This window comes from Tinamus guttatus, unplaced genomic scaffold, assembly GCF_059628265.1.
Source record: "Tinamus guttatus ecotype Peru unplaced genomic scaffold, ASM5962826v1 Tinamus_guttatus_pri_ptg000004l, whole genome shotgun sequence".
NCBI lineage: Eukaryota > Metazoa > Chordata > Aves > Tinamiformes > Tinamidae > Tinamus > Tinamus guttatus.
The window spans coordinates 9,140,658-9,154,010 of record NW_028288538.1 but is presented as its reverse complement, the minus strand read 5'-3'; the positions used below and the strand labels follow the sequence as shown (position 1 = coordinate 9,154,010).

The following is a 13,353-nucleotide window of genomic DNA, read 5'->3' as shown; positions in this document are numbered from 1 at the left end:
TCCTGATTTCTTTACTTCAGTGATTTATTCCTACCTGTAGTAGTGTCTTCCAGCCTGAATCATCCTTTGATTCAGTGGATTTTTGTCTTCCTATAAAAGCAATGCCCTGCATTGTCAGCACTCATGCTTTGCTTTGCTGTGAGCAGTAACCAGTGACTAATGAATTGCCTAAGACCAAAGCAAGCATATGATTAACACTGCTTTTTCAGTGAGTGTTCTAGATTATCTTTCTGGAGAGGTAGTTGATAAGACAGAGATAACATTGTTGCGTTTAATAGATTATTCTGCTATTGCTGCATCTCACTTATTTTTGTACCTCTGTGAGCATCCAGTATATCCTCAAGGCAGGTATTGTAGGAAGAAGGTATCCAAATGTTGTGCTTAAAAATTCAGCATGGTTTTTTTCATAATGCATGTCTAGTCATCATAAATATATGCCTGGAGTCTGAAAAAAAAAAGATTTGTGTTTGTAGTAGCTACAATTTGATTTTTCTGAATCTCTTGCAGGCAAGAGCAGAGCAGTCCCAAGGTGCCTACTTCTTGCCAGAGTTTGCACTTTCTCCCCAAGGGAGTTTTCTTGAGGATACGACAGGGGAGCAATTCCTCACTTACCGCTACGATGACCAGGTCAGTTTGCCATGTGTGAACACGATGGAACATTACCATGTTCATGTGACTCTGAGAAGAGCATGAGTTTCATAGGAAGAGTCCTATGAAACAAAATAAGAAACAAATTGCTTGTTATCCTTTGAAGATGCACCAAAAATATAGTGAGTTGAATGATCACATGTTATACAAAAAATATTCATTTAATTGTAGATATAATAGACCAAAGCCAACTATGGAAAATCTTAATAGAACATAATAGAGATGAAGGAAACTGTTTTAATGATATACTAATAGATTTTTATAGCTAATACTGCACAATGTGTAGAATTAAATTGAGATTGTTATCCTTTCTGTGAATTGTTTTTGATATCCTAATAGTTTTATTTCAGGGATATAAATTTATATTAAGTCAGATCCTGGCATTTCCCAGCTTGTGGAAAGTTTAGCAAACTTCATTAATGCATGGAGACTTCAGAAGGAAGGCTGAATGAATTATAAAGAAACAGACATGAAGTGCAATAATGGATGAAGCAGAGTGTTTAGAAAGCAACAAATAATGTATTTGGAAGTTAAATATCTGTAATGCTTTCTCCAGAACCATAGAAACATTATGTTAAACATGGAATATAGATATAAATGTAAAGAAAGCAACATGAAAGAAATGCTGTTAATCTTGGCAAAAGATCTGAAGCAAACTAGGAAATGTGTGGCATGCTGTGGAAATTTACTCATAACACAATGTGTTCCAGAAGTCGGTTGAGCTCCACATCAAAACTGTCCGACTTACATTCGTAGACACTTACAGTGCATTTCTTAGTGTAACAGGAGGCAAATTGCTAGGAAACAATCCATGTAGAAGTGAGAGGAGAGCAAATCTTGCCCTCCGGTAGCAAGATGGAGCTCTCAAGTGACTGGCAGCTTTATCTCCTTGTAGTAGCTACTATGAGGAAAAACAATTTGCTCATCAGCTGCTCCCAAAAAAAAAAAAGAAAGGCAGGGGGAGGGAGTTGACTAAGAGAATCTGTTTGGGAAGACAAAAGAGAGAGGGATTAGACAGCACTGTCAGTGCTAGAAATCATTTGTTGGAATACAGTTCAAATGATAATGTATACTTTTGCTACCCCAGAGGCTCTTAACTTTTCTATCACAAAGGTGCTCCAGTAAGATGTCCCCTGGACTAAACACCTGGGAAAGCAATAACATGCAGAACTGTAAAATGCAGCTGCAACTCGGGCTGCATTTGATGACAGTCACAGAAAAAGTTTATAAAGGCTATACATTTTTGATCAGAACCGTTTCCATTAAATGGATCAATATTTATAGAAGAAAGCAATATATTGTATGCAACTGAGGACAGTATGAGGCTTTGAATAGATTTATTTGTAGTATGTGAATAGCATAGCTGACAGAGCAAACTTATCAAAAATACCACCATGGCTCTATATGAAGCCCTGCTCCATGATTATGTTGGCTACAGTGTCAGCTCTTTGCAATGTTTTCAAACTCTCCTTGCATTCGTGAAGAAAAGTACCGGTTACGGTGCAGACTGTCTTGTAGCTGCTTTCCATGTTTAGGAAGAGGACGTGTAGTAATCTGCTGTGATCAAGATATACCAGTGAATAGAGGGGGATGTATGGCCACTTTATGTAATGTATCCAACATATAAACAGAATCAGAAAGATTACCACATAATCCAAAAGTGGAGTAGCTTTTCCTTGTACACCTTGATCCCATTTAATTTCTGTTATTCACTTGCCACCCTCCCTGCTCCCCCACGAAGGGGTCCTGGCCAGTGAAGAGTTCATGTCCTTCCATTCCCTGAACATCAGAACAGGTGGTTTTGCTCTTGGTCATTCCTGGAGAGTCTTGGTGTTAGTTCCTGCAGATTCTGCGTTAAATTGAATTAAATTTAGTTGAAAAGAAAGTTGGAAGAATGAAGTAATTCTGTACACTTGTCCTCTCTGCTTGCAAAGAATTTTCTTGATCTCCAAGACAGGAGATCAGTCTAACCCAATCTGTTGAGAAAATCATACTGCTATTTGTATACATGGAGGGGAGCAAAATAAATAAGCAGAATGAGAGAGGAGACTGAGGCAGAGGTTGAGAAGAGGGTTGGTCATGGCCTGCATCTTTTCAAGAGGGTTGGTCATGGCCTGCATCTTTTCAAGAGGGTTGGTCATGGCCTGCATCTTTTCAAGAGGGTTGGTCATGGCCTGCATCTTTTCAGCCAGCCTTTGCTGGCAAGACCCTGGCAAGGAAAGTTGATCCTTCCATATGTTCTCTAGGGCTCCCTTGCCCTTTAGCACCATTCATTGCCTCCAGACAAAAACAAAACAAAACAAAAACCCTCTAGTTTGGTGGAGTAGTGGGTATAATTTTTATATAGCATCATCGTTGTGATCCAAGATTAGTTTCTTTACATCGTCCAAACACAGGAATGTTTCAAAGGGGTTTTCTTTGGCTGTTCTGTGTGATATTTTTCAAGCGGGGAGCCAGTTTAATCAGGATCATTCATTCCTTTGTTGGTAAGTAATCTCAGTAAAATAGAACTAGCTGTTACTTAAATATTCAAAAGTATTTGCTATCTGAAAAGGCAAGCTTACAGTTAGAAATAGAAGACAAATAAATGTTAGTGGGAACATGCTGTACTCCTAGCCCAACAGAATTGCATATGGATTCATGCTGTACATGTAAGATAGTACATTTTGTTCTAGTTTAATCTGGCAGGACTGTGCTCCCCTTTTTGTATAGGATTGCACTAACCCCCTTTACATACTCAGTTGCTATGTGTGTTCTGAGGAATTATATGGATATGAAAATCTTTGGCTGGATAGCTTCTCAATTCAGTTAATATATCTTCTCCCTCCCTCATTTATTACAATTTTGGAAGAAGATACTTTACAGGGCCTGATTAGATACTGTCATCTTTATCTATTGAGGTATTTCTGTGACTTCTGGATGGAAATGGATGGAATGGATGAAATTTCTTTCTGGATGGAAATAAAATAGTTTGACATGTTTACTTGTGTATTTTCAGGAAAAAAAGCCCAATAATCCAAAGCAAATACTTTTGAGGGCTCCCCACAAGGAAAGGTGTACGTGCAGCGTTTTGTTAGCACTTCTGCCTTGTTCAGCAAACTAAGTCTTGCATCTGAGCTCTGCAGACTGCATTTCTAAAGTGCTATAGAGTCAGTGTAATTTAAATCTGACTTAGTACCAAATAGATTTTGATGTGTAGTCAAAGACTTCATTTGCCATTAGAAATTCAAAACTGAAAAAACTGCTCCTCTGCCATCATTTTGAATGAAGTTTTTAGTAAATACTTAAATAAGTAGCTCTTCCCTCTACTTTGAGATACAAATTAAACATTGCTATAAAGAATAATTTACTTTCCTGATTTGTGTGGGGTTTTTTTGTTGGTTTTTTTTTTTTTTGGCTTTTCACCTTTTAATCTACTACAAGGCATTTTTTTTTCCAACATGCTAGTAGTACTGGAAACCTTTCTCGTAGAAATAAAATGTTCTTGTTTTCTGACACTTAAGGTACTGCTTCCAAGTATTAAAACCTTTCCATATGACGGACCACCACCAAGGACCGCAGCGAGAACTTGGTTGTGCAAGAAGTGTTTGAAGTCCCTTTCATTGGCTGGCGGGGGGGGCACAGCTCTTGGGGGGCAGGGAGGGAATTAAATAAAGAGGATATCTGCCTTGTTAAGAGAAAATGCTTGCTTGACTAGTCAGCTTTCTAGCTGACTGTGCTCCTGCTATGTTTTATGATGTTTACCAATTTACTAATAATTAAGCCCTGATTTAGGAATTAGACATTTAGCTCTAAATGATCCAATCTTGGCAAAGAAATGTAGTGTTTCCAAACAAATTTACAAAAATGCAGTCAGGAAAGTGGTAAAATTTGGCATCTTGAAAAACCACCCAGCAAGCTTCAAAGTAATGAAAATCCGCACTTTCAAATTAGAGTGTTTAGATATGCTTGGTGAGGTGGAAGCCAAGGAGTCTGTCTCCAACTAGATGTGCAAGCTGTAATACACAGGCTGGTGCAGTTCTGCCAATATCCAGCCTTCCTCTGGATTTGCCAAAAACAAATGTGCCATAAAATAAAATGTAGGCCAAACCTGGGAGAGTAAATGTTCTGATGTATATGGTGTCTTCCATGAGGAGAAATACTCTCTCTTGGTTTCCCCTTGGGGAGTGAAGTGGGAAGGATGGTATTTAAAAGATTAAAAAGGAAGACTTCAAGAATGAATGCAGAGATGGCCAGAAAACAAACAGGTTTTTTAGAAGCTGTTACTTCTAACATGCACATAGGAATGAAAGTTTTTGTAAGAATGGAAGATGCTGTATTGATTAGTAACCGAGGAAGTGCTGGGATGGGTCTCATTTGTACTGAAAAAAATGAAAGCAATTTCAACATGTTTGTTCTATGTTTTTGTTGTGGTCATGTCTAGCAGACGTGTTGGTCACAGTTAATCGAATGACTTGAGGAAATGTGGACATATATTCCTTGATCATATACAATCATTTAGACTCATATTCTTTCCAATGAAACTATGGGTTTGATGATGTCAATGCACTATTCAAATATAATTCCAAACCAGCTATATTACATTGCCTTCATGTAATTCAAGGGCTTCTTGTGACTTTGGTTGCCCATCCTGTGTGTAAGCCAGCAGAACTCATGTTGTCCAAGCACCAAACGTGTAACCCCTCATTCTTGGCTGCGTGACTTTCAAAATTAAGTTAGAAACATTCCTCTGAGTAGGGGACTATCTTACTGTCCCTATGCTCCATGCTAATGTTAAAATAACTGAACATTCAGCACCAATCCCTTGACTTAATCCTGAGGCAGCTCCGATGTCTTAGCTGGTACTACTCATATGAGTAACAAATTGTAGGATCAGGATCCCTACTAATCCGGCACAAGTTAATATGAGATTTCAAATTATGTTCTAAAGGATGTTTAAAGGCATATGGTGTTAAGGCTGTGTGAAGATGAAAATCATGATTTGGCATGTTAGTGAAAATTTAACTGAAGGTGGCATTAAATGCTCCCTAATACTTTTTTGTATGCTTTTTTGGTGGGGAGCAATGCAAAGGGCTTAATTTTGATTTCTTTTAAGTTTTTTTTTTTTTTCTGTTTTGGTTTTAATGTGACTTATCTGGATAAGGAAATTAATCAATTTAAACTCAGTTTAATCACATGAAATGTGTTTCTGATTTGGAATGGAAGGGAGGAAAGGGAAGCAGGGATTAAGAACAAATGAAACCACTTAGGATTTCAGGCAAAACCACCTCCATAAACTGATACCGCCCAAAGAGGTGGGTATGGGCCTCTTCAGAACTGAGAGTTACTTGGGTTCGGGTTCGCCGCTTGCAGGAGGCGCGTGGCTGGTGTGTGAGCAGGCGCCGGCCGCGGCCGTGCGCTCCGTGCGGGATGGGTCTGTTCTGTTCTAACGTGGCTGTATGTGGGCAAAGAGAATGGGAACCGACACTTTTTAAAGCATTGACTATTTAAGTTCATGGGTTTTTAAGTTGACAGAAAATACTTACATTCCTGCATGCAGTACATAGAGGCTTTTTTTTCCCTTTGTGTTGTAAGAACTTCAGACTTTCTTGTTTTGTTGACATTGCTGCTTTAGTCCCTGCTCTGCCAATGGGCTCTGCGTAAACCTGTCTGCTGAATCCCGTAGGCTTGACCTCATGCTATTTGTAGGGTAAGTGTCTTCACAGGGAACCCGTAAGAATACAATTTGCACAGAAAACACATTTCTTATTATTTGAAATTTGAGTAAATACCTGCTATGACTAGTATATATGGCTCTAATCCTATTCCTGCTGAATTCTGTGGAAAAACTCCTTGGCCTGATCCTTAGTCCTGCTGTGGCTGTGCTAATACTGGCTTCACCAGCTGGCAGGGGGCTCCCAGGTAGCACAACCAGCCTATTAACCTTTGTAAGTGTTTCACAGAAATGACAGGAGAATGGGCAAGGACCAGGGTCTCCTGGGTGCTAGACAAAGACAGAAGCTGCTTTACATGTCGACAAAAGGCTCTATGGAGATTCATGAAGCTCTGCTCTGTGCCCCTGCTTGCAGTGGTGCTGGGAGCAGCTTGGACCCAGCGTGTGGCTGGGGCTATTGGCTTGGTTGGAAAGGGGATCCTGCCTAGAGGAAATATTTATTTGCAGGGAATGATGTGAGAAATGAATCAGGAATATTTTCCTAAAGAGACAGAATTCAGCTGAATTGTTAAAACACAAAACTTCCTGATCTAGTTGGTTTGATTTCTTCTTTTTCTTGAACAAGTATTTGGGAGTGGGGGAGAAGCACATTTGTCTCTCTATCCAGCTCGAAAAAACGGTCTATCTCAAAATAACAGACTTAATTTGATTAAGCACTGTATTTTCATAGTTTGCGCCCTGCATGATTTCCATAATGGACTGGATTTTTTCACTCATTTTGTTCCATTTTTCATGTTCTGAAGTTCTCAATTTTACAATTTCCCAAAACACACTTTTCAACTTCTTATGATACAGGTGTGTCTTGTTTTCTCCGAGCGGCCGGAAGACTCTGCACTTGGACAAATACTGTACTGGAAAAATCTTTAACTTCCGCTACCTTGAACGAGTAACAAAACACCTGATGAAATGAATTAACAGAATACAGACCAGACCTTCATTTGGCTTCCCCTTTTCACTGGAGAGCAATGATTAAATAGTGAGAGATTGAGACAGTATGAGGGGAATTTACCCTTGGCCCTGCCCGTGCTGCCGGTGCACCCCCAGCAGCTGGCACATGTACTTACCCAAGAATTTTGACATTGATAAAGGCTGAACTTCAGCCTTCTAAATTAAGCCTCCGAACGGTCTGGGGGAAGCAGAAATGATCCCGGGCTTAACCTGCTCTGACGCAGCACTGCTATCATCTATCAATGGGAGTTCATTGAGATAGAGGAGAGAAGGGCTTGTAAATCAAAGATACGTTTCAAGTACCGTAGGAAACGTGCTCCTTGGAACTGGGCCGGGAAAACCCTGCTTCAGATTCTGCCCAGAAGACAGGATGTTTCAGACTGATAAAGCCCCGCTGGTGAATTAATCAGTTTGTTCACACAGTCTAAGTGATGCCAAAACATTTAGAACATCTTTTTGCTGGTCTCAGTCATGGCTAGAGCAGCTCATATTTAATTCTTCGGTAGCACTGGCAAATTTCTCAAGCTGTTCAGAAGTTTTGCAAAGCTTGCACAAACTGGGGACCTCTTGCATTGCTGAGTTTTTCAGAATGAGGGAGTTGAGTTTTTTTTTCTTCTTTGCTCCTGCCACAGATAACATTTAAAGACCCATGAGACTTCATAGCAGCTTCTTGTTGTTAGCAGCATGTTAAACATGGAAAGCATTAGCGGAAAAAATTCCTCAGTTTATATTGGCTCTGAAAAAATACCCAAGAAAATACTGGCTTGATAAAAATTAATCATTCTATGAAAGGTATTTCTGATATCATCTCTTGTTTTGTAAGGCAGTGGGTAATTTAAATGGAATTTACTTGGTCCGTGACCATGGAGAGCTGGTGGGTAACATCCCTTTAGTTATCTATCCAGACCTCTCTGGAATGGAAAACAGGTTTGTCAGATGTCACAAGGACCTTCTTATTGGATGCAAATACTTATAACTGCACGAGTGTCTTCCAGTTCATCTGCTACTGCTGCGGAAGGCTGAGCGGGAAGCCTTTCCAACAACCCTGCACAGCTTGGCATTGTTTTAGAAGCAGTGAAAATGGCACTGGGTATCATTAGCGCTTGCGTAACGAACAAGCCTTGGGACAACTAAAGAACATTGTCTTCACCACTTCAAACAGTTACTTCACTTCACAGTGTTTAATAATAATTGTCAGCATTGCTAGGAAGCCTGATTTATTTCCACTGACTGGCTTCAAAAGCTGCAAGGAAGAAAATTGCATACATTAATTACTAATTTTGGCAGTATTAGCAAAAACAGTAAACACAGGTTCTTGAGAGGGTCACTGACAACTGTAGTTGCTGTTTTTGGAGTTCGGAGTGTGTTACAGCTTGTGATACTCTGATCTGAAGCATTTCAATGGCCATGATGTGAAAAGCTGTGCTGGGCTTTGCAGCACATGTTAATAGCGTGGTGTTGATATAATGGCAAAATAAGGGGCCTGTCTCCATCTCCCAGCTTTGAGCAAGCACAGCTTCCATGGTCTTGCTCAGAAGTGTGTTCGTGCCGTGTACCCCAATGGTCCGGCCGCAGCGTGGCCTGGGGCAGGAGGAGGTTTTGGGTAGTGCCTGGCTGCTGGGTTGCTCCGCTCCTTCCAGAGCAGCCGCCGGGGTGCGCAGGGGGCTGAGAGGGGACGTGGGACACCTCGGAGCGGAGGGAAGGGCCCCTGCTGCCCGGCTCCCGCAGGGCGCGGGCTCATCGCCAGGGCAGGGCATCGCATGGGCAGTAACCGCGGAGCCTTGGGGTCAGCATCAGAATGAGACTCTGTGGAAGCAAATATTTACCAAGGGGGTTAGGAAAAAGAGGAGGGGATGCAGACTTCAAGGAGGGAGAGAGAAAGCAGCCTGATGTGAGGTGCGTCGCCAGTGTCAGGCTGGGTGTACCTTTCCATCCATCACTGTTCTGCAGCTCATCAGCCCTTGACTTAAGCGTGCGGAGGATGACTATGGCTTTCAGGGACTAACTGGGGAGAGTGTTTTCTATTAAACCTGAAAAGTTTAATGTGTTATTTGTGTTACTTTATGTTATGAAAGCTCAATGATCTTTTTTTTTTTCTCTTCATTTTCTGTCAGAAGTTACTTGCTTGATTTGCGTCACATCCTAAGAGATATTGCTTATCTACCAATGCCTTTAAATCAGTACCCCCCAAAGCATCTAAGCTTGGGTGCAGCTCTTGGTATGTTCTGTGGGTGTCAATGGATCTTTCTGCATTTCTAGCTTTCTGTTCAGAAGTTAGTTTTGCTTGTGTGCAGTTTGAGGAAATGGTTGAAGGTATTCAGTGCTTTACTTCGATGCTCTGTTTACCCTTTGGTGAAGGGTAACGCTCCATTAATGCTACTCCTCAGCACACTTACGCACTTTATATGAATTGTAAGTCCAAAGTTTTTTTAGAAGGTGGAAAATCAAATGCTCCTTCCCCCCACCACCTCCCCCTTTTCCATAGACAGGCAGCTGCTAAGCTGATTCCTCATCTAGAGAGGCAGCAGTTGCAGACCTTGGAGATACAAAACACTCTGAACTTCTTTAATAGTTCTGGAGTATTTATTAGACTTGACCTCTTGCTGCTTGAGAATGTGGGACTTAGCTTTATGATGTTGTTACTACAAGTAACATTGAATTTTTCATGTTTGTCCTGTCACGATATAAGAGAAAGTATTTTAGCACTTTGGTGTTATAAGCTTTGCTCCATGTACCAGTTTAGGTTGCTTAGGAGAAAATTTTTTTTTTTTTTTGGAGCTGCTTCAGCTGGTTTGCAGGTTCGTGGCAGCCTGGAATATTTGCGCATGGGTAAGACAAGTTAGCAGTAATATGCCAGTGTATGAACAAGAGTGTTTTTGCAGTTTTTAAAATTACCCTTGGGAGATGGTTGAAGTTGTAAGTGCGAGATGATATGTTCTCCCTCACCTGATTATTTAGGCTTTGATCCAAAAATCCTGGTAAAGTCAATAGCCTTTGGATTAGGATTCTTTTTTTAAGCAAGGAAATTTGCCCCTGATTTCAGGCGTATCAGTCATGTGCCCAGGAAAAAATAGTAGTATCTTGTTGACTTGCACCAACTGCTGACAGATGCAGTGAGCATCATGCCGTTAACACAGCAGCAATCCAGCAGCAGTTCAGAACTGAATTTTGTTTTTAAAATCTCATCTGCTCTTCTGTTTTTTGCTCTATTCAACATCACATCACAAAATAGTTTAATCTACTCTCGTACCCTATGTTTGCTAAAAATATACAGTTTACTGAATTTATTAGCACATAGGTCAATAGTCTGTCTTTGCCTAAACTTAATAGTTGCAAGTTCTGCAGATCTGGAGAAACAAGCTATTCTCTTTCAGATGGATCTTTTAATGTCTCATAAAACCAATACATCACAGCAAAATACCTCCCTTCAACTGCTCGCAAAAATGAATTTAAGTTCAATACAGTGCATTAATCTTACTTAAAACAAATACAACATATTGGCTTGAATGTTTTTTTTCCCCCTGTTACTAATTTATTACAATGCAAAATATGTTCAAATATACAACAAACCATGAATTTTTACTGCCTTAGAGGGGGAGCTTCAGGGGTGGCTCCTTGTATTGGGGTAATATTGTGTTCTAATATATGAATTTAAATTGTCTCTTAAATATACAGCTCATTTAGCTACCAGGCTAGGTTCTAAGCTTGCCCTGCTCTTTTTATCATCTCCCTTGAAAAAGAGCTTTTGTTCTTCCTGCAGCTATTTTTGTACTTTGCCTTGAACTTGCCAGTTAGTGTTCATTCTTCTCCTGCTGGTTCAGTACTGAGGCTGTAGTATAGTCTGTTTTTCTCATACTTTCAGCTTTGCACTCTAATGAATGTGAGGAAAGGGGACAGTGAGTGAAAGTATTTCTTACCAGTGGCCCTCCTTTTTCTACCTAGTTAAGTGACTTCATTTTAATGAAGACTTCCCCCAAATTCATTTTAAAAACTAGGGATCTTTAGAGTTTCAGACCAGAGGACCGTCCTCCTCAGATGCAATTGTAATTAAGTAGTCCCCTGAACTTGCTGTACGACGGACCGAGGCCCTGCGCTGCACGGAGGTTTTGCTGGCAGCACCATGAGACCTTTCTGGAAATAGTTTCTCCATATGTTTGTCCGTATTTCGGTGAGTGCGGACAGGACGCATGGACTGCTGTCTGGAGCAGCCAGAACAGATGACCTCTCTCCCACAGACCCTACGGTCTGAGGCCCAAACACTTATGCATGTGCATAACTTAATTCATGTGAGGACTCCCTCGTACGTCAGTGCGTGATGCACATAAGGAAAGATGCACATGTGCTGAAGTGTTGGCAGGACCAGGGCCCACTTTCCACTCCTGCTCTCTGACATTCCAGGCTTGCGCTCTCCTAAGAGCCCAAAGAGAGGGGACCTCTTGCGAAGACCCAGTGTCTCCCTGTCAGATTTCAGGGAGCCAAAATCGTTTGTGGAATATGGGGCCAACAAGGTCGCCCTTTCTTACAGCTCAGAAGTGTACTGGTTTTAATAACTCCCCTTATTGCCTGTACTGTCACAAAGCTGTCAGGAACTGCAGCCAGGCTACTTTACATTTTAAGCTTTTTTTTTTTTTTTTCTCTCAAGTGAGAGACTTAACTATTTTTGTGCACTGAAGACATCAGAAAAAATTCCGACTTAAAAAATCCAAATGCCTGTGTAATGTTTTCAAAGAACAAACTGATGGAGGCTGGCTGGTCCTCAGAAAAACAGATATGAATTAGCTTTGCTACCTTGTGATTTAGTTTAAAATTAACTAACGTTTTGTTGACAACATTCATATTTCATAGAATAGGTGTAGGGTGCAAGTTTTCTGTATTTCCTACCATGAAGAAAAAAACATTAACTCTGACATCTGTTTTTAGCACTTTCCTTCATATTTTTGGATGAATGCCTGGCAAAAGCTGGAAAGCGACTAAGAGATCAACCAAAGATGGCCTAAGGGCCTGTTCCCAGCTGGTACGACATCTGGAATGTTATATATAGTGGATAAATTCAGAGTTGTAGTTTAATAAGATTGGTATTCGAGCATTCGGCCTACAGCAAAGGAAAGGACAGTGAAGCTGACAGCGTGCGTGGTATATAATATGTCAAGGTGTCTGAAATATAATTTGCTGGGTTTTCACTTTCATTTTGGCAGATCCCTTATGCTTATGTATAAACTTTCATCTAGTATTGTTTTGAAGCTTTGCAAAATACCGGGTGAAGTCATATTCGTCTTATATCCAGAATCTTATCTTTACACTAAGCTTAGAATGTCTGGATTCCCTTTTTCTTTTTTTCTTGACTTTTTTTTTTCTCTAAAGGAAAAAAGTGCTAAAGACGGATTTTTATGAGCTGACTAGAAACAACTTAAGCTGCTACTTTTTCAGATTCTAAATATATGCAGTCTTGCACAGTGAAGATTTTACAGAACCATAAACCATTGAGGCATCCGGACTTGCACTGGATGAACCTCCCTCGTGAGATTTATGTCTCAGAAGGCCTGTTTTGTTCGATTTGGGGTTTAGTTATCGTTGACTCTCTAATCTCCACAATGCCATTGAATGTGCTGCTAGCCAAGCTTGGCAAGGCTGCAGCTAGGGCTCTGTGGAGAGCCACCTGCTCACGGGAGATCTGAAGGTGACCAGTGCTAGGTCAAGAAGAAGCGAGGCTGGAGGGTGACGCTGCGTGTTGGCATCTGCAGCTTTGCAGGCCAGGGAGCACATGTGCAAGTCCCACTACCACGCGCTGCCTCCGGCCCCGGGGTGAGGTGGGTTGCTGTGTGGTGTTGGCCGTGAACCATCTACCTGTGTGTCGTGCAGCTCGGCCCCTGGGGCTGGGCCTGTGCTGTGGTGCACGGTGCAGCCAGAGCGAGCTGAGTGCAGCCCCCGAGCGCGGGGCTGTGCTGTCCCGTACGTGATCCCCTCTGTTTTGCAGCACTGTGGTCCTCTCTCCCCCTGGTCTGCACCTTGCCCGTAGGGTGCTGGAGCAGGAGGGAGTCCCTGAC

At 41.3% G+C, this 13,353-nt stretch overlaps 1 protein-coding gene across 2 annotated transcripts in view; it reads left to right on the top strand.

Annotated features, from left to right (window-relative positions):
* Nucleotides 1-13,353, top strand: part of ADAMTSL3 (ADAMTS like 3) — a 176,366-nt gene that overhangs the window by 26,382 nt on the left and 136,631 nt on the right. For both annotated transcript variants that reach the window (XR_015914404.1, XM_010213962.2), the window contains exon 2: nucleotides 508-627. Coding sequence is in view for 1 of the 2 variants with exons in the window: in XM_010213962.2 (XP_010212264.2) it covers nucleotides 508-627 (120 nt within the window). In the remaining variant the exon portion in view is untranslated. The remainder of the gene's footprint in view (nucleotides 1-507; nucleotides 628-13,353) is intronic.